This window comes from Ailuropoda melanoleuca, chromosome 11 (genome assembly GCF_002007445.2).
Source record: "Ailuropoda melanoleuca isolate Jingjing chromosome 11, ASM200744v2, whole genome shotgun sequence".
Lineage (NCBI taxonomy): Eukaryota > Metazoa > Chordata > Mammalia > Carnivora > Ursidae > Ailuropoda > Ailuropoda melanoleuca.
Genome location: NC_048228.1, coordinates 109,669,409 through 109,690,696, shown reverse-complemented (window position 1 = coordinate 109,690,696; position 21,288 = coordinate 109,669,409). Strand labels below are relative to the sequence as shown.

At 58.5% G+C, this 21,288-nt stretch overlaps 1 protein-coding gene across 8 annotated transcripts in view; it reads right to left on the bottom strand.

Moving 5' to 3' along the window:
• FAM53A (family with sequence similarity 53 member A) overlaps positions 1–21,099 on the bottom strand; it is a 28,800-nt gene extending 7,701 nt beyond the window's left edge. The window contains exons 1-5 of one of the 8 annotated variants that reach the window (XM_034672233.1): positions 20,955–21,099; positions 11,705–11,780; positions 11,368–11,606; positions 2,663–2,717; positions 173–864 (exon numbers count right to left, since the gene is read on the bottom strand). In XM_034672233.1, the coding sequence (XP_034528124.1) occupies positions 173–864; positions 2,663–2,717; positions 11,368–11,445 (825 nt within the window). In that variant the 5' untranslated portion in view covers positions 11,446–11,606; positions 11,705–11,780; positions 20,955–21,099. The other 7 variants (XM_002924417.4, XM_034672236.1, XM_034672237.1 and 4 more) reach the window with 7 other exon arrangements.
• Between the last annotated feature and the right edge of the window lie 189 nt (positions 21,100–21,288).

Here is a 21,288-nt window from a genome sequence, read left to right as displayed (position 1 = left end):
CCAGGCGGGCAGGTAGCACGGCCATGGGTGCTGGTGCTGGGGACCAGCCAGGCCCAGAACACACTCCCAGGAGACCACCAGGGCCGGGGCGGGCCGATCTCACCGCAGAGCCGCCCTGTGCCACGGGGAGGCGCCAGCAAGGTGCGCACACCAGAAACAAGACAAGCCTCACCCGTGTCATTTTCAGAAAGTCCAAGGACGGGCGTGGCCAGCGAGCGCTCTCCTCACGCCTGCGCCTGCGCGGCCACTTCCTCCCAACGAGCACACAGGGCTGCGAGCGGCACCGCAGCAGGCCCAGCCGCCGGCCCAGCTCGGGTGTGGACCAGGGGCTGCTGCTGGCGGAGGGCAGGGGCGTGCCCACTTCCGCCAGGTGCTCCTGTGACAGGGACAGGCGGCGCCTCCAGGACAGAGCGCGGGGCCCCGCGGGTCGCCAGGGTGGTCCCGAGCCTCCCTCCCTGCCGTCCCCACAGCTGCCGCTGGCTGAAGGTGCCCGGGGGGTGGGGGGCGAGGTGGGGCCGGCCACCGGGAGGGCGCAGCCCAGCAGTGTGGCGCTCCTGGGCAGGCTGGCACCCGGGCTCTCCTGCAGTGTGGCGCTCCCGCCGCTGTGGCACCGCCTCTTGGACACCGGCGTCCAGACCTTGGAGCCGCCGGGGCGCCAGGGAGAGCGGCAGCGTGCCAGCCCGTCCGGCTCTGACAGGGAGCGGCAGTGTCGCTTGGTAGGTGGTGCCGAGGGGGGCCCTGCGCTCTCCCTGAGGTCTGTGGCGCTCACGGCACCCAGGCCCGTGTCTGGGCCACGTGTGCCCGTGGCCGTCTGACTCCCGACGGGCCATCCTCCACTTAAGACCTTCCAGGGGCGCCTGTCTTCTGAGGAAACACAAAAAAGAAGAGACGGGTGAGCAGGCCCAGTCTTTGCCAGGCCCGGAGGCCCCTCCCAGCTGGAGACACGGCCGGACACAGAGCCTCACGCCTGTGGGCGCCGGGGGATGCGGCGCCTCGGCCACAGACCCAGTCAGCGCCGGCCCCACCTGCGTCCCCTGGTCAGCTCGGCCTGCGGGCAGCCTCACTTTTCCAGGGAAGACACATCCCAACGGGGCCAGCCAGCCATTCCCTGGAAATGACCACAGCACGCTGTTCTCCTTTCAGTTTCGTGGAAAGACTTGCCCGCGTCGCCCGCTTCTCTGTCTGCGGCCGAGTCACCCTCTAGGTGTGCGACCTCACCTGCGAGGTCCTCTGGGGCCACTGGAAACACTCGGGCAGAGCAGCAGCCACGGTGCCCCCCACCCCCTCTCCGGCAGGCGGCTCCCAGCTTCCCAAAACTTGAGGCACAGCCCATAGCACATGGCAGGCAGGGACCGTGCACGGGGACAGAGACCCCCACCCCCGCCTGCACCCCCTCATTTCGCGCTGCGGCTACTGGGAGGCTCAGCACTCCACACCCGGCAGACCCACGTGTGAGGGCACACCATGCAAGCACAAGGGGTTCCCTCTGCCGGCCTGCCCCCAATGCCCCAGGAAAAGCCCACCCCAGACCTTCCCCAGACTCTCCTCCACACACCCCTTGGTTGCCCAGACCCCAAATGCACCCATCAGGGCCGCCATCACGAGCTTTGCTGCTTCGTGACCCCCATCGGGGGCAGAGCCAGGTGAGTAGGTCTCCTGGGACTCCTTGTGCGGAGGCAAGGTGGGCCACGAAACCCTGACTCCCACTGACCTGACCCAGAGTCAGTTCAGTAGCCCCCACAACTCTGGCCACCACGGTCTCCACCAGTTGGGAAACTCAGCATGGAGGCAGTGGGACCCAAGGGAGGAGGCCAGGACCCTGTGGGGAAAGGCACAAGCAAAGGCCCTGGGGTGACCCTGGGCAGCAAGGAAGCAGGGTCAGACCCCCTGGGCACCCCTGCTGAGGACTGGTCTCGTGTGCAGGATGGACTCCCACTGAGGACACAGTGCCAAGGACCCGGGACTGGGCTCATGCTCTCTACCTCCATCCGTCCACAGAAGAGTTTGGTAAGAAACGTTCACTTTGGTAGTCTGGAGAGCCACCTAATACAGCGGCCCTGCCAATGGCTTCTGAGCGCCGCCCTACAGCCGTGGTGCGCAGGGCCGGCAGGGGGAGGGCCCGCCCTCGAGTCAGATCACAGCCAACATGCTTCACCACAGCGGAGCCGAGGACACCAAGAGCGGAGGGCAGCAGGCTCTGCACACGCACACTCACTCACACAGTCACCTGGGGCGGCCATTCAGATCATGGGGGACACACGCATGGGCAAGGGGCTGAGCCGCAATGCACACCGATGGCCCAGCGTGTGCCCCACCGCGTGCTGCGCCGAGCCTGCTCTGCTCTCCCTTCAGTGGCCACAGGGCCCCACAGGGCAAGCCTCGACCTCAGCACTGCCAGGCGCCTGTCCAGAAGGGCCCAGCAGGGGAGGGCCCAGCGACTGCAGTCGGAGGGAGAGGCCAGCTGCGCCCTGACCTACAGCCCGGCAGGGGAGGCCTGCTGCGGGCGACCTTCCGCTCTGCAGCCTAAGACAACCCGTGCGCGGGCTTTAGCTCCAGAAGTCAGCATCACATTCCAGCTCCGCGTCCCGCATCCTCCGCGCACCGTGCCCGGCCCTCAGCCACGGCAGCCCGGGAAGACGGGTCAGGACTTTGGAACACTTACCATTGCTCTCAAAAGGGGAAAAATGGCCACTGTTGCTCAGTGTCCCAGCAGAACGCTGAAAGTGACAAGAAAAACCAGTATGAACACCGTGGACACGGGCGCAGAACTCACGACAGCATGAAGTCAAGGGTAACACTATAGTCTCGGCCTGCAGTCAGCTCGATTTTTCCCCAACGCTGCCTTGTTTGGCAATGAAAAAGAAAGCATGGACCCCAGAACGCATTTTTTTCTCAATCAAGATTCTTAAAAGCCAAACAACACTCACCCAAGTGAAGGGAATCGAAAGCCGCGTGCATGACCCCATGTGCTCCTGCAGCTCGGGCCACCCTCCCCGCAGCCAGGGCCGTCCTCATGGCCTCCCCACTCAGGCCCTCTCTCACACGTACCGGCCCCCACGCCAGGCCCCCTGAGGGCAGGGGGGTGTGGGAGGCGCTGCCCTCGCTAGAGCCCACAAGGCTCCATGTGTCAGCAGCAATCTGCCCCCAAGACACCTGAGGGGCCTGTACTGCTCGCCTGTGTCTGTCTGCTTTTGCGCTCCCAGCCCAGCCCCAGGGGCACCATCGTGGTCCGGCTGGGTCCCCGGGGCAAGCGCCTGGTGCTGTGGGGACACAGAACCATCTTGTGGGATCCGAAAGCAGTGGCCGCCCAATTGTTTCTGCCTCTCCCCCTCCACCAGCACTAACTTCTCGGTGACGCCTAGCTTCCTAAGGGGTCGGGTGCTGTGATTCCTAAACTGGTGATAGAGTTAGGGGATTCTTGTTGCTTCTCATAAAGGGACAGAGTTCTTTCGTGACCCAGAAAAAAGACACTCATCAATAGTCAGGCTGGGCAAAGACAGATGGTTGCCTGGGCCCTCCAGGCCTGCGTCACCCAACTCGGCCGCACAGAGGAGGACCAGGTGACCAGCAGTTCTCCAAGCCCAAGACCCAGGTCAAGCGGCATAATGAGGAAGTGGTTCTGTAACTCCCAGAAACTGTCAGTACACAGCCGGTCATTTACACCATCAGGGAATCACCAATCTCTCTCTGTCGCTGCAAACCCTCCCCCAGGGACCTGCACCCCCCCAGCACCCCCCATACCCCTCTCAGAGCCCCCAGTGCCACCACCGCGCCCCCCAAGGCCTTCCCAGTGCCCCCATACCCCATGCCCCCCACCCTGGGCCAGGTTGGCCAGCCACTGTCCCCCCCGGTGAGCACCAGGCACAAGCACCCTCCCAGGGCTGCCGTCCCCACACTCAGCAGGAAACCTGAACAGAAGCGCTGTCCACCAAGGAAAGGCTCCAGCGGCTCCCACACAGGAGACCCAGGCTCCAGCTCAGCGTGAAGGCGCACGCGTGGGGCAGCCGGAGCACGTGGGTTTGGTGGACAGCGCCTGTGCTGGGGAGCAGAGAAGGGCTGGCCCCGGGGCCTCCCTGTGGGAGGACGGCGTCGGCGTCACGGGCCTCCACATCCAAGACGGGCCTGTACAGCCGGCCTCGTGCTGAGGAGCCCTGACCAGACGAGGCTGCCTCTGAACACGCCCGGGGACGCCAGGGGGCGCTGAGACCCCAGGCTGGCACCCAGGGAGGCCCGGCCCCACTGTACCCGCCATGACGCCATCCACCAGAGCCCAGGGACGGCCTGTGCAGCAAGGGGCCTGCAGTCCGCTCCCCTTAGCATCCCTGACGGGGCAGGCCAGCTCCTCTGGATAACCCTCGGTCTGCCCACCTGGGGCCGGAGTGAGAGTGGGACGCACACGCAGGGCAGCTCCCGGGTTACCTGAGAGCAATGAAACCCACCAACTGATGGGGGAGAAAGGACAGCCATTTCCAGAAGGGGCGCTGGGTCAACCACTCAGCCGTGAAAAAAAAAAAAGAAAGGAAAACTCACTCTTGGCCTGGTCTCATCCCACACACAAGACTCAGCTTCACAGAGAGTGTAGTCTTCAAGCTAAAGTAAGACAGATGCTTCTAGAAGAAGACAGAAGAATCTCCTCAAGACTCAGGGCAGCAAGGATTTCTTCAGTGAGGTATAAAACACACTCACAAGGATGCTTCCATCTACGCTGAAATTAGAATTTCTGTTCATCGAAAGTCACCCATGACGAGGCAAACCAAAGACAGGAGAAAATATTGCAAAACACGTATCCAAGCAAAGACTCATAGGAAGATGTATCAACAATTTCCCACAGATCAGTAAAAAAAAAGGCACACGACCCAACAGAAAAATGGCAAAAGACCTGAAGCCGCTCACAGTTGGCCACTGAGCAGAGCAGGAGGCGCGGTGTCCCTCGTCATCTGGGGAGAGAGGTCGGAGCCTGGGGGACACGGCACCAGCGTGACCAGTGGCCACGCCAGGGCCCAGGCCCGGGCACCGCCGGCAGAGCTGGCCACAGGAGACCGTGCGCACTCAGCAGCGTTAGTCACAGCAGCCAGAGCCTGGGAAGAGCCCAAGTGTCCACCGGCAGGAAAACAGAGACCGCACCTCAGAGGAAAGGACGGACGCACCAGCACCACTGACCCGGGGCGTCCCTCGAGAGAGCCCGCCAGCGAAAGAAGCCAGACTCCAGAAGTACCAGCCGTGCAGCCGCACTTCTGTGACAACTGGGACAGGCGAGGCCTGTCTGGGTGGTGGTGACAGCGCTACCAGCGTGCACATCCGGCAACAGGCACCCGACCGAACATCAACCCCAATCTGCACATTCCACTGTGTGCAAACGCGCCTCACTAAAAAATGTATTTTTGACGAAAGGCTTTAAAAAGCCAAACTCCCCACCATCCAAGCCTGCACACATGCACGCGCCAGCCCACAGCACAGCCGCCGGTGCTGAACCGCCTGACCGGCCACCCCACCCCACACCCCCAGCTGGCGACCCTCCCTCTCAGCCCCTACCCACTGCAGCGCAGGGCAGGGGGCCCGCTACCCTGACCCGCTCCGGCCCCGCCGTCACAAGAACAGAGGCCCAGGTGCCTGCCCCCACAGGCCTGACACCCCAGGTGCACGCAGCTCTCCGCCCACCAAGGGTCCAGCCCTGGCTGCCCTATGTCAACTCTCAACACCCCACACGGCCTTCTTGTTCTACCATCCGCTAGCACAGGCTAGGGGTTCCCTAGGCTCCCCACTTGCTGAGAAACCACTTTTCACCTGACATCTGCAGCTGCTCCCACATTCACTGAACCCTGACAAGTTCTATGGGATCCTGCCAGCATTTCAGCAGGCTGGGCTGCGGGCTGCGGGGCTGGGGATGCGGCCTGGGCTGTGGGCTGCGGGGCTGGGCTGCGGGCTGTGGGGCTGGGCTGCGGGTTGTGGGGCTGGGCTGTGGGCTGGGCACCAGCTGCGGGGCTGGGCTCGGGCTAAGGGGTAGTGAAAAAAAAAAAAAAAAAAAAAAAAAAAAAAAAAAAAAAAAAAAAAAAAAAAAAAAAAAAAANGGCTGCGGGGCTGGGCTGAAGGCTGCGGGGCTGGGCTGAAGGCTGCGGGGCTGGGCTGAGGGCTGCGGGGCTGGGCTGAGGGCTGCGGGGCTGGGCTGAGGGCTGAGGGCTGCGGGCTGCGGGCTGCGGGGCTGGGCTGCGGGCTGCGGGGCTGGGCTGCGGGGCTGGGCCATAGGCTGGGCTGCGTGCAGTGACTCCTGCCCACCCACCTGCCTGCGCATCCTCCCCCTGGGGGCCCCGAGGCCTCCACCTGCCTACCAACACCAAGACCCCCCCTCCTCTGCAGTGCACAGCCCCCACCACACCTCCATCCTCTCTGCTGCCCCTGCAGCTCCACACGGCCCCCCTGCGGTCCCAGGGCATCTGTCTCTCTCTTCCCACGAGAACACCAGCCCCTGGGGGAGGGCCATGGTGCCGCCACAGCCTCGGGTCGTAAACGAATGAACCAGAGAAGCTTCAGCTCACGCGAGAACTGCAGGGTCAGCTCGCCAAGTCCCACAAGTACCACAGTGGGATCTTCATCAGAACTGCCACAACCCTTCAGCAGGCGAACGGTACGCCCTTAAGTGGGCGTTCCTCCTCCACTGAACCAGGACACCAGCTGCATGCACCTCCAGGGTACCATGAGGAGTGAAAAAAGCCCTCCCCAAAGGTCACAGACTTAGCACAGGTCATCCTTGAAATGACAAATCATGGAGATGGAAGAGGAAACACAGTGTGGCCACAGAGGGTCCACGGGAGGGAGTGGCTGGCACTCACATTACTGAATTCGCTCTCCATCTGCACGGCCCCACACGACAGCCAGCAGCCACGGTCTGCTACTGAAATTTAAACTTCAATGATATAAAATACAAATTCAGCTCCCCGTCACCTCAGCCACATCTCAGGGCTCAGTAACCACGTGCCTTAAGTGGCCACATGCTTGGACAGTGGGGAGCATTCCCATCACCACAGAACGTGCCCCTGGACGGAGATGCCCCAGGTCCCCCATTCACACTTACTGGGACAGTCAGCATTTGCTGACATGACCCAGTGCACCAGCTATAGAAAGTACCAGAAGCCTGAAGACACAGTCCTGATTTCTCAAGGCGCTCACTGTCCTGTCTAGGCAGGGGAAGGGGCAGTGGGAACTGGACACAAACTCAAGTGCCTCTAGGCCTTTTTGATCACAGTTAGACTAGCCTATGTCCCCCAAACCTCACAGAGGCAAAGCAGGAAGTGCTGACCTCACCCCGGTGGTCAGAAGGCTTTTGTAAGAGACCAGGGGCCTTCGCGGCAAGTGGGAATGCACCTGAGGCCAGAGAGAAAGGAACATAACATGAAGGAGGCAGCCACACTGAATGGGGGGAGGCAGAGAGGACACGGGGTCGACCAGAACATCCGCAAGGAGGCACTAAGCGCAGCATGGCCAGGTGAGGCGCACAGAGCACTCCCCACATGTGTGCTGACTGAGCAAAGGCACACAGGGGACACAGACCCTCGAAATGGATCAACCCCTCAGGACTGATGAGGAGCCCCCGCTGGGCCTCCCACCCCCACAACCTGCTCCTGACCCAACCACCCCCTCACTCGCCACACAGCGCGTGGCAGTGCTCCGGGAGGGACGCATGAGTGACCAGAGTGGCACACGGCTAGAGAGTCAAAGGCATCAGGTGTTTAGCGATTTCCAATTTTATTTACATTTAACAATCTTGAATTTTAGTTTTAAAACTAATGATTCAATTTTTGGAAAACTTTTCAGTGTGCTCACAACAACGGGAGTATGTGAAACCTATTTTTTCAACTATAAATGTCACAAAATCTAAATACAGATCAAATATTTCTATAATGAAAAACTAGTGTCCAAATTGAGATCTGTTGTAGGTATCAAGTACACACTAGGTTTCAAAGACTTTGTTTTTAAAAATGTGAACTTTTGACAAGGGCACCAAAGACCACCAAGGGCAAGGAAGAGTCTTTGCAACATACGGCGCTGGGACAACTGGGGTCCACACACAAAAGAAAGAAGTCGGACCCCTACTCACACCACACACTAAAGTAGCTCAAAAGGGATCACAGACCTAGAGGTAAGAGCAAGACTATAAAACTTCACGGGGAAATGTAAGTAAATCCTCATGATCTTGGATTCTTAGATATGACACTAAAAGCACAGGCAACAAGAGGAAAAAGAGATCAGCTGGACTTTGATAAAATAAAAGCTTTCGTGTTTCAGAGGACACTATTAAGAAAGATACCCACAGAACAGAAAAACGTTTTTTCAAATCACATATCTGATTAGGGATCAGAATATATAAAGAATTCTAAAAACTCAAAAATAAAAAGACAGGCAACCCAACTTTTCAATGGGCAAAGGACTTGAAGACCTATTTCTTCAAAGAAGATACACCGATGGCCAGGGGGCACGAGAAAACCGCTCAACACCATGAGTCAGGAGAGAAGCGCAGATCAAACCCATAAGGAGACGACAGCACCTCTTAGGGCGGCTCTGATCAAAAAGAGGGATGATTACAGGTGTTAAGGAGGATGAGGAGAAATCAGGACCCTCCTGCCCTGCGGCAGGATGTACAATGGTGGAGCCGCTGTGGAAAAGGGCTCGGTTTCTCATAAGGTTAAATAGAGTTACAACACAACCCAGAAGTTCCACTCCTGCATGTACACCCGAGAGAAATGAGACGTCTGTCCCATCAAAAACCTGTACACAAACATTTACGCACCGTTACTGATAACAGCTGACAAGTGCAAACAACCCAATGTCCACCAACAGACAAACGGATAGACAGAACGCAGTCTGTCTGACCAACGGGAGTCTGACCATGCCCGGCAGTGCCGTCCCGGAGAACCTTCCGGGATGAGGGCCAGCCATCTGCACTGCCCACTATGGCAGCCGCTGGCCACACCAAGACATGAGGGCACCTGACGTGTGTCTAGTGCAAATGAAAAATAGCACCGCTAATTGTGTTTAATTTTAATTAACTTGAATTCCAATTTTAAAAGCCACATGGAACTAGAGGCTGCCACACAGGGCAGCCCGGCTCTGACCAACAATCTACACAGCACGCCGGGGACAGGGGACACCCGAAGAGACATCTGTAGAGACGTATATGGAAATATCCCAAGGAAAACCGTCTAGAACTTGCTGTAAGACAGCCGCAGGAGGGGCGTGGGTGAAGACACAGACAGAACAAGGGGCCAGGGGCTGACGGTGCCGACCTCAAGTCTCTAACGCTCTACTCCAACACATGTTCAGATTTTGCCATAGAAATACTAACATCAGTGACCTTTGAAAACTTCCATATCTATTCTTATACAACAAATTGCTTTTTAAACTGCTGACTTCCTTCCGCAAATGTTAAAAGCAGCATGCGCTGAGACATGTGCAGGTAGGGCGGGACAGCCGGCTCACAGGTCAACCGCTGACCCCCAGGGACGCAGATCCCAAGTTCTTCTGCTGAGCTGACCACACCGTCCTTACTACAAAGTGACATCAGAGATCCATGTCAACTAAAAGCCCAACATCAAATGGGTGACAGACGACAGACTTCTTGCTCGAAAAGATAGGACATCTGTGCCTTTCACTGCATGTAAATTACACCTCATTTTTAAAAAGCAAACAGTTAGAAACAGCAGGTTTCTATAAACAAAGCGTCCGCAGTCAAACCGCAGACACCGCAGTCAAACCGCAGACACCGCAGTCAAACCGCAGACACCGTGCAGGGACAAGCCCCTCAGGAAGTCGGCGAAATGCCTACTGGTAATGAGGGAATTCTCTTCCAAACATGTTGGGAATTCACACAAAGGAAATCTATTTGCATCACAGTGGGAGGAATCATAGGCAGGATTTGTCTTGCCTCATAGTCCCTCTGGATGAACACCAGAGCTGACCCAGAGCACACCGCCCGGACCCCACAGGGCCTCGCCCGGACCCCACAGGGCCTCCCCCTGGCACAGTTCGCTCCACCACGAGCACCAGAACCCTGCTTCCAACAGCAAAATGCCACCTCTTAAAAGTTCATGATGAAGATTTGGGGACAGGAAAGTTCTGTTCTCCCATTTCAGGAAGAAAAACCTACCATGTTAACAGGCCATCTTTTCAAAACCCTGAGTCTTGACAAAAGAGACAAATCACCCCAAGGGCAACAGAATGGAACACAGCGCTGCAGGCAGAGCCAGCAGAGGCGGGAGGGAGGGCAGGCTGACCGTGTGGTCACTCTTCCTATGCCGGGTGCTCACAAGGGTCCTTCTCTCTGTCAGAGGGGCAGCGTGTTCCCTAAACGTGTTAGGCCCGGCTGTGTCCGCTCCTCCATGGGGGCCCTGCAGGCCCGATCCTTAGCCCATCCCCCCAGCAAAGCCACACAGCACCTGGCCGCCAGCTCCCGGCCACACCTTGGAAAGGGCGTGTGGCCATCTGATCCTGTGCGTGCCGTGCTATGGCCTCAGTCTCGGTTAGTCTCCAGGAAGCGGTTTCCGCTGCCCGAGCACAAGCGAAGATGGGAACGGGCACACGGTGTGCTGCTGCTGGAATCCCATCAGGGCTCCCAGCTCAAGGCCGGACAGCAGCGCTCCGCAAAGGCCCCTGGGCTGAGGACACAGGCCCACCTCTTGTCCCCTGCACTCCTATCTGTAGCCTCAGAACCTCAAAACCACCGCTGAGACAGTGGGCCGCGAGCCCAGAACAAAGGCCTGGAATCACAGCTCCCGCTGCCTCTGGGGACCCTGACTCGCGGCGGTGCTGCACCGACACCTCTCGGGGCGCCTGGTGTTGGTGAGGCCACTCAGGAGGCCTCCAAGCACCGCACGGGGGCTGCACACTCAGCCACACCCATCCAGACCCACAGTCAAACCGGGACAGTCATGTTAACATAACCCTGGAGAAACTTCAAAGCCAGATGACCAAGCTGTGGAGACCACTCAAGACAGAGGCTCCGTCAGGAGGGATGGCACCGGCACGTGGGGCATCGGGAGGGCGGGGGGAGGGGCGGGTCAGGCGCTGCTCACTCAGAGAGACGTTGAACGGGCGTGCAAATCCACACGCTGCACACTCGGGACTGGCGCACTTCTAGGAGTTGGCTGGACAGTCGTTAAAGCTGGGTTTTAATGATGCTAGAAGCCCTTCCTCAGGGCGCTGAGGAGACATGGGGGCTGCGTGTGCACGGCACGGCCCTGGGACACAGCCCCCTCCAGCCCTCCTCCCGCCACATCCCCGCAGACCTTGGCCGCACGTCCTCGGTCCACCCGGGCAGTCTCCCCCAGACCCTTGGTGGGGACGGGGTCCTGCCCGTTGCCGCCGTGGCCAGCTCACCAGGCCGGCGTCACAGCTCTTGCAGGCAAGGTCATCCAGGCTCTGGCTCTGCAACTTCTCAGTGATCAGTGTGACCATGGTCGGGACCCGTGTCCTCTGTCTGCACCGATGGGCACCGGGGTTCAGAACAGCAGGCTTCAGGAGGCCTGGGCCGCTGCTGGGTCAGAGCGGAGCCTCAAGGGGGACTTCCGCTTTACAGAGGAGCGAACCATTTCCGAGGACTCTTCAGAACTCTGTGTCTGTGTTTGTGGTAAAGAGAAAGAAGTGAGTACATGCAGAACCACCGGGTCAGTGTCGGGTCACATGCGGAGGACTCTGTGCAGAATGTGTCTGTTACCTCGGCCTGATGAAGAGCTCCTGCTTTACGACTCGAGCAGGGGCCTCCGGGAAACCGTGCTAGAACAGTGCTCCGGCTGAAGGACGGCAGGAGAAGCGCACACCTGAGATCCAGTCCTGCCAGAGCCCGACTCAAGCAGCAGAGAAGGCCACCCCGCCCACCACCCCGCAGCGGGCCGAGCAGACAGCAGGAGACGGCTGCAAGGGGAAGCTGGAGAGGGGCAGGGAGCCACATCCTACACCCAAGAAACAGCTGGTGGTGAACTACTGAACCCCCACGCGCCACTGCCCCCCCCCGCCTGCAGCGGTTACACACCCCTCCCCCAGTCCATCCAGCTGGCCCGCAATGGGAGGCCACAGGGGGTGCAGAGCCCGGCCCCAGGCCCCTCTGCTGGGAGGTTGCAGGGGCAGCCTGGAGGGGGCACGGACCCCTCCATGCCCAGGAGTGGGCGCTCATGCTGTACCTGGGACCTGGCTGCCCACAGACGAAGGCCCTGAGCCCCGGGGCAGCCCGCCACCCAACCGCTATCCGTGGCTTCCACCCTTCTTAGCGGCCCGCTGCTGAGCGGGAGCTGCCTCAGAAGCCACGGAGAGAGCCGGCCAGACAGGAGGGCCCCAGGCACCCAGAGGAAAGAGCATCGGTCCCGCCCTCAGAGAGAGAAGACGCCTGATCCACGAAATAAGAATACTCCAGAATACTCTTAAAAGGAAATATTTAAAGAAAAATGAAAAGAGCTCTCAGAAATTAAAAAATGAGAGCAGTGACAGGACCTCTAAAATGTCAAGTTCAGGCTCCTAACCAGCAGCAGCCTTGAGGCACCCCCTTTCCAGAGGCCTCCTTGGGCCCAGCAGACCATGCACAAGGCACAGGCCCCACCTCAACCCCACTGAGTCACACCCCGGGGCCGCGTCCCTTAGGATGTCTGCCCAAGCAACACCACCCACACCGTGCGGGCAGCCCCCATCCCAGCCCTGCGTGCAAGCAGCACTCGCCTTCACAGAAAGTGCCAGATGCAGAATGCACCAGCGGACCCAAGGAGAAAGGCTTTCCACAGCCGCTTCCAGGGGCCAGAGAGACCCACCCCCTCCTGAGCCCCTGCACACGCACACGTGCACTCTCCAGGGTGTGAGCAGAGACAAAGCCAACCTCTCACAGAGTAGGGAAGAGGAGGCATCCCCACCAAGCGTGGGGAGCAGGACGGAGGCACCGCCACTCTGCACTTGGGCACCTGACGAGGCAGCTGAGGGACGGCACGGGGCTCTCCCTCCAGCAGAGCGTGTGGACAGGCTCACCAAGGGCCCCGGAATCCGTGAGCTCGTCCCAACCAAACGCACCGTGCACACTTGGGCTTATTCCAGGCCAAGAGATGCACTCACGGTCAGTGCTGTCCACCAACAGCTCTCCTGGGCTCCCACCGTCCTGGCCAGGGAGGGCCACCTGTTCCAGCACAGTTGGGGACCCCGAAGCCCAGGCAAGGGGCCGTTGGTTCCCAGGGGAGCATCTCTCTGCTCTGGGAGAAGCTCTACTTAAGTGCCTGTAGAACCAGGGAGCCAAATCAGAGCCAGCCACACCCGCATGCCTGTACCACTCACCCACGGTCACCTGGGCAGGTCCCACCAAGCTTACAACCTGGCCTGGCTCTCACTGCCTCTCCCCACAAATTCACCCTGAGCCCCAACTTACAGCCTCCCTCACAGGACACAGGCATTATCAGGGCCCCTCGGGCCCGACCAACTCTGCTGCAATTACAACCACCCACGATGGCCAAGGCCCTGCCCTCTGCCTCCTGCGCCCGCCATGCCCACCACTCGGGGGCTCTCCCATCCTCCTGTTAAATCCTCCTACTGGCACATGGCATGCACGACCCTGGAAAGATTACAGCAGCCACAGTAAAACTTGAAGAAGCTATAACGTGACTAGCATTTCACTGGAAAACCAGGCCACACGTCCCTTGGAGAGACAGCTGGTTTCCAGGGCTGGGGCACGGACAAGATGCAGCGGGAGCGTCTCAAGGCACCAGAGGACGTGTGCAGCGAATGGGGCCAGGGCTCCCATGAGGTGACTGTTTTGCTCCACAGAATAAAGTAAGAACCCACGAGTCTGTACTGATGTAAATAGCTGGAAAAGATCGGTAAGTAGGGGAGGGAAGCTCGTCCTTCAGGCAGAGTGCAGACCAAGGAGTGCAGACAGAATGACAGATTCTGTCCCTAAGTCAGCATGTGAAAAACACCCCATGCTGGCTCAGGCAAGAGTCATCTGTGAACACCACACTGGTGGGTGACCCTCACACCGTGTCCAAGCATCTCCCTACTAGAAACTTGCTAATGACACAGAAGGAACTGGTCACGTTTCCGGGGAGACGGGCAGACGGCAGCTGAGCAGCGGAGCGGGCGGCCCTGCGACAGCTGACAGCGTGTGGCCTGCACCCAGGGGCTCCGCCTAGAATGAGGAATGTCCGACAGAGCCAGGTGAGGTGAAGTGCTCTAAGGAACTGGTCAGTGTTCTCCCAGTGTGGGGGAATGAAACACGAGAGTGGGGTGTGGGCCAGCCCAGAGGGGACAGAGAAGACACGATGACCTCCCCCAACTCCTGACCTGGTCAGAGAGCAGGCTCCAGGGCACGTGCACAGCAAACGGAACGAGCTCCGTAGACCGGACGCCAGCATCGCCCAGCACACGGTCCCCAGAAGTTCCTGCTCGGGCCGCGCATCTGACAGACGGGAGCACGGGCCGCGGCCCACACAGGGCACAGCGACATCAAACGTGGCATGCCACACTCCATCACAACTCACAACAGAGATTCGAGAGAGCAAAATAAAACAAAGTGTGCTGTGTCCAGATGCGAGAGCCGGCCGGCATGGCCTTGGTGAGTGGAGGGCCACCACCTGGAGCAGAGCATGCCTACGGTGCGAAAGCAGCAGAAAAACCACCATGTGGAAATGACTACACCGGGCGGCTGGTGGCACTTTCCAGAAGCCACGGAGATGGGGCAGGGGTGCCGGGCATGCAACACTTCCACCTCCTCTGAGAAGAAACGCGCAACACTGGGTGTTCATACGGCAGTGCCCTGCACCCACAGGGGACACCAAGGCCCCCCGAAACGCCTGAAACTACAGACGGTACCGAAACCTACAGATACTGTCAACCCCCAAACACCACAGTTTGAACTGCGCGGGCCCACATAAACACAGGATAGCACCGCAAATGTCTCTCCCTTACGACTTCAATAGCATTTCCTTTCCCCTAGCTTCCTTGATCGCAAGAATACAGCATATGATACATAGAACACACAAAATGGGTATTAATAAACTGTTTATGTCATCAGTAAGACTTCCGGTCGACAGGAGGGTATAAGCAGGTAAGTTTTGGGGGGTCCTAACTTCCACATGGATTTTCGACTCTTGCAGGGGTCAGCACCACTAACCCCTGTGTGGTTCAAGGGCCAAACATACTACGTTTTCTCCTGTGCATACATACATGTGATGAAGTTTAATTTACAAGTTGGCACAGCAAGAGATTAACAAGAACAGTAATAAACTAGAACGAGTGTAACATTACATTGTGATAAAAACTGTGTCAATGTGGTCTCTCTCTCTCAAAACGTCCTGCATTCACCCTCTTTCTTGTGATGATGGGAGATAAAGTGCCCGTTTTATCATGAGGGGCGTCTGGGTGGCTCAGTCGGTTGAGCAGCTGACTCTTGGTTTCGGCTCAGATCATGATCTCAGGGTCGTGAGATCCAGCCGCGTGGGACTCCGTGCCCAGCGGGGAATCTGCTCAATCTGCTCAAGTGCCCCTCCCCCCCCCGAAAAATAAAAAAATAAATAAGAACTAATAAAGTCGCCTGTGTGAGATGATGGAGGGAGTGACACGAGCATTGTGACCTAGTGTCAGGTTACCGCTGACCTTCTGACCTCAGTCAGGAGGAGGATCCGGCTTCTGGACTCGCTGACCCTGAGCGACTGAAATCACCAAGACAAAGCCACGGCTTGGGGGACCACTGGATATGCACCGAAATCTAAGTGTAGTAGCTTCCTGGGGCTGCCATGAACTGGAGGCCAGAGGTGGGAAGTCAAGATGCTGGCAGGGCCGGCTCCTCTGAGGGGCCCCACAGGAGACGGGGTCCCTGCTTCTCTCCCAACTCCTGGGGGTGGCCAGCGATCCCTGGTGCCCTGGGCTTGCAGCTGTGCCACGCGCTCCCGAGGCCGTCTCTGTGTGTCCTGTATCTCTGCATCTCTTCTTTTAAGGACACCGGTGATTGGATTGGGGACCACCCTAATCCAGTATGGCCTCATCTTAATTTGCATCTTAATTACATCTGCAAAGACCTATTTCTAAATAAGGTTTATCTTTTGGGGGACAATTCAATCCACAATGCCACACCAGCTCCCTGTGTAAGAAATCGAACCATCGGGATGGAACGTCATGGTCACAAAGCGTAATGCGCAGTCATGGAGCAGGAAGAGCCCGGGACGGAGCCGCTCAGCCCTGAGGGAATGTGCGCTGCCCCCTGGGAAAGCCAAGAGACAGACAAAACAAAGCCAGCTGGGGGCAGGAGTGAGGAACAAGCAGCAGGACGGCCCGCAGAGGGGGCGGGCAGAGAAGGAGCCAAGACTGAGGCTGAGCAGCACGTGNGGGGGGGGGGGGGGGGGGGGGGGGGGGGGGGGGAAGCCAGGACTCTGGGCACCAAGACCAGACACGGGCAGGCCAGAAGCCAGGGCCAGGTGAGAGAAGTGTCCGGCCCCAGGAACAGAGAGGGGAAGGGTCAGGGATCGGGGCTCCACCCCACACGAGCCACCACGAGGACTGACAGAGGACATGTGTCCGGGTTCACGGGCGCTCTGGACACACGAAGCAGTCCTGTGTGACTCCCCACCCCTGGCCCAGCATGCCCTCCGCCCCTAACCAACACAGTGAAGGCCAGAGACTCCCCACCTTCCACCTCCAATCCCCCCAAAATGGCTAACGCTCCATCAGGCCACCGCCATCATCACGTCCCATAAATAGAAACCCAGTTGAGACACACAGAGGAGTCTGGTCCCAAAGTTCACGACCTGCCTTTCCTCTCTTGCAAAGTCTCTGCCTGATACAAGCTCCTCCTCAAAGAAGGATAAAACTCCACAAACAGGGGCGCCTGGGTGGCACAGCGGTTGGGCGTCTGCCTTCGGCTCAGGGCGTGATTCCGGCGTTCTGGGATCGAGCCCCACATCAGGCTCCTCCGCTGGGAGCCTGCTTCTTCCTCTCCCACTCCCCCTGCTTGTGTTCCCTCTCTCGCTGGCTGTCTCTATCTCTGTCGAATAAATAAATAAAATCTTTAAAAAACAACACAACCCCACAAACAAGCTCTGTTTGGCGCGAGAGCTGGGACGCCCATCGGCCCTTCTGGACCCTGAGCCTCCACTCAGGTGTGGGGGGCAGGCCCGGTCGGGCCCAGGACTGCACTGGTCTGGCTTCCACACCCCATCCCTCCTCCCTGGATGCCTGTGGGGCTCTCGGGGTCAGAAAAATTGCAGGGGCACTTGGGGCGGTGGCCCCCGTCCTCAAGCTCCGAGCCTTCCAGTGACATGCTTTATCTCAGAACCCCTCGGCGTCTGCCCACGGAGGGCCCGCAGCACCTGTGCGAGCTGCCCCTGCGTGCTGCCCGTACAGGCCTGGCCCCTGCACCGGACCATCTCTGCTCCAGTGGCCCTCTCCGCCTGTTCCGGTCTCTGCTCTCAGGCTGGGGGCTTCCTCTGTGCCTGTCATCTTGGCCCTCCGCCCACGCTTCGAGGCCCTACTGCACACTACCTCCAGCAGAGGGACTAACAGGCGGCCGTGAGCAGCACACTGTCCCACACACAGACTTGTAGGATAAAGGAACCTGCGGGGCGCCTGGGGGCTCAGTCCGATGAGCGTCCAGTTCCTGGTTTCAGCTCAGGTTATGACCTCAGGACCATGGGATCCGACCCTAAGTCAGGCTCTATGCTCCGTGGGGAGTCAGCTTGAGATTCTCTCCCTCCACCCCTCCCCCGCTCATGTTCACTCTCTCTCCCTCTCCTTCAAATAAATAAATAAAATCTTTAAAAACATTTATAGATTAAGCCAAGGGACCTGCGGAGACAAGCAGGCACCACAGCGGCAGGAGCCTGGTGAGGAATCAAGCCTACTCTGCATGCGGCCTCTCTGCCTCCTGAGTCCCAGGTGAAGGCCTGGCTGGCATCCACCGGGATCCCTTTCACTGGCAGCAAGTCAGACCCCTGAGCTCAAATCTGGGTCCTGGATGAGCTATCCCGGCTCCTCCATGCTGGTTTCCGGAGCACGAAATGGGAGAACAGCTCCAAGTAGCCATTCAGTCTGCTGTACCCCAGAGCACGTGGTCAACAAGTGTCCCCAGTCACAGAAAGGGTCCCCAGGAATGAAAGGCCAGAGCCAGGCCCGTTTCACAGCTCAGAACCACCAGGTGCCTAGGGTGGTTTTCATGGAAAACACCAGCAAGCAAGCCCAGCAACACCGTTAGACTGAGTGCATTCCAGATGCACGAGCACACTGCTCACACGGAGAACCGAGGCCAGGTCTCAGGGCTGTCTTTCAAAGAGCACGCGGGCAACAACATGGTCTGACTGGACATGAGTTATTAACCAGCCCTCAGTAACGTGCTGGTCTGAGCACATGACTGCAGATTCCTTGGCACAGCTCCCGTAACAAGGCCGACTTCAACTGCCCCTTGAATGGTGACTTCCAAGACTCAAGTGGGAGAGGCCCTACAACCGCCTGGCTCTCTTGCAGGACACGCCCCAAAGCCGCTGCGCTCGGGGAAACCAAGAGCCCAGGGGACCCTGCTGCTCAAGCCTTCCCAGCCCAGGTACCAGAGGCAGAGTGAGGATGCCTGCAAGGAGACGCTCCAGCCCCAACCCCCATCAGACCAACTGGCCCAAGACCCACCTCCTCCCCAGCAAAGACTGCCAGACCAGCTGCTTGGGAATTCTGGAAACCCTGAAACCATGAACAATAATAAGTGGTTACTGCTGTTCAAAGCCACGAATTTTGGAGGCTTTGGTAATTGTGCCAAACAACTAGAGCAGCGACACTTCACAAAGCCAAACACAGCCAAACGTCCCTCTCGCGCTGATGCAGCCAGGCCTTGGTATCACTCCCGCATCACACAGAGGCTGGGGACAAAGGGGAAGGGGCCACATCCTCACGCTCACACGCCAGGGTAAGCCACACAGGGGAAGCTACTGCAGACCGCCAAAATCACTCAACTGTTTTCATTTGGTGGAGCCTGGGGTGCAGCTCCACCTGAGGGGTCCAGTACCTTCTTTAGCAGGGCACACTTAGGTGCCATATTCAGCAGTTCCGGGAAAAGCCTAAGGCAAAGCCCTATACTGGCGCCACAAAGCTGGTGCTGTGGACCCACATGCCATCTTTCCGAAAAGACTTCAAAACAAAAAGACAAACGTCATCCGTCCTAATGAACCAACATCGTGCTAATATTAACACCTACGACTGGAGGGTTTGGACAGCCACACGTGGAATTTAAAGGTGCACAGAAGGGGCACCTGGGGGGCTCAGTCGGTTGAGTGTCAGACTCCTGGTTTTGGCTCGGGTCATGATCTCAGGGTCATAAGATCCAGTCCAGCAGCGGGCTCCACACTCAGCACGGAGTCAGCCTGGGATTCTCTCTCTCTCCCTCTGCCCCTCCCCCCTTGCGCTCCCCTCCCTCGAATAAATAATTACATCTAAAGGTGCACAGAAACCTCATCTGAGGTGATACCCCTGCAAGCCAACAAAAAAGAAACTTGCATCTTAAAATAGATTATCGTTGTTCCTTCGACTGCTATGTGGAAACTGAAGAAAGCCTGCAGAAAGTAACTTAATTCTGAGAGAAAGGACGTGAGGCGGGCTCTGGTGGGCTGGAAGGAAGCCCGGGTTCAGCCTCACTGGGCTCTCCCAAGCAGGGGACCGCACCTCCCTGGGCCTACCCTCCCGCACTGAAAACAGTAAAGAACCACACACTTCACGATGCCACAAGGAATCAAATGATGTAACACACGTGAAAATGCCCAGGTCCTGGGACACATTTAAAATGATGGCCACTCATAACAGATGCTCAAAAGATTGTGAAAGTCAACTTTCCTTTGAGAAATATTACTACAGAAAAAGCCAAAGGGGTTTCTATAAAAATTTCAATTTGGATTTTATTTTTTTAATTATCTATTAACTGAAAATATTACCGAGCAGGGAGCCCAATGCGGGGCTTGATCCCAGGACGCTGGGACCACAACCCAAGCCGAAGGCAGACGCCCAATTACTGAGCCACCCAGGTACCCTCAATTTGCTTTTAAAAAAAAAAGGTTTGTGGGCTGCTGGTTGGCTCATTCGGTTGGGCATCTGCCTTTGGCTGGGGTCGGGATCCCGGGGTTGTGAGATAGAGCTCCGTGTGGGGTTCAGTGCTCAGCGGGGAGTCTGCTTCTCCCTTTGCCTCTGCTGCTCCCCCAACCCGTGCTTGCTCTCTCCCAAGCTCGCTCTCAAATAAATCTTTTACAAAAATAATTTTCTAAAAGCTCGTTTCGAATGTTTCCAAGGCACCTGTGAAAAACCTCTAGGTGTTCCCTTGGATCTTTTGTGTACCAGTAAAAAGACGCCTGTCACTGCGCAAGTAAGTGCGCGCGAGCAATGTGTGTAACTAGGCAAGGTCCCCATACATCCGCTTAAAATTTAAGTGACAATAACTTCGGTGTTTTCTCCACTCTATACCTGCAGTGGCAATCAGAACTGCTCTCCTTCCTATGGCACCCAAATCCAACCGAAGTCAAGGCAGAACCGTTAGGAGGGCTCCCACTGACACGGCTGACGGCCACCGCAATAGTGTGACCCTCTGGGTGCGGCCGCAGAGCGCAGCAGACGGCCAGAGCTGCAGAACCACGCTCCACGCTGCGCGGCCGCTGCCCACAGCACAGAGGGGCCTGCGGAGGGGACAAGGCCGCAGACGCGGGAGATGCCCGAGGAGGGACAGGAACAGCAGGGCTGCAGGCAGGGCTGTCTCAAAGCACCGCGGTCGACTCCCGCACACACGAACCCAGCTCCGTGGAACCCGTGTGTCTAACGGCTCCTGGCTTTCCCGCTATTCCAGGGAGCTGTCGCCTCCCTTCTCGGACCTGCTGTCCTCGGGGCACCCTCGACACCGTGCGCGCCCCGAGGGCTGTCGGACGCAGCGGCTACAACTTCTTCGACGTCGTGAAAGAAGCCCATTGCTGTGAGGCCCGACTAACCCATCGTCCGCAGCTCCCGGCGCTCGGAGACCGCTCTACACTCAGCTCTCCGTGTCGGAAGGGGACCGTCCGTCAGGTGGGGGGCGCCCCGGGATACATGCACCCCGTCTAGCCCAGAGCCCCGGCCCTGCGGCAGAAGCGCCGCGCCCACCTGGGCGCCCCCTCGGTCGCAGCGGAAGGGCGCACAGCTGCCGGCGGGCACCGAAGGCCGGCCTCCCCGGGCTTCGCCGGCTGGCCCGTCCGGCTTCCCGCCCGCTCTCGCTACGGAACGACAGTCGCGCGCCCCAGCACCGGGGTCCCCGCGGACGCGGCCCCTGCCTCCGGCGGGGCCAGG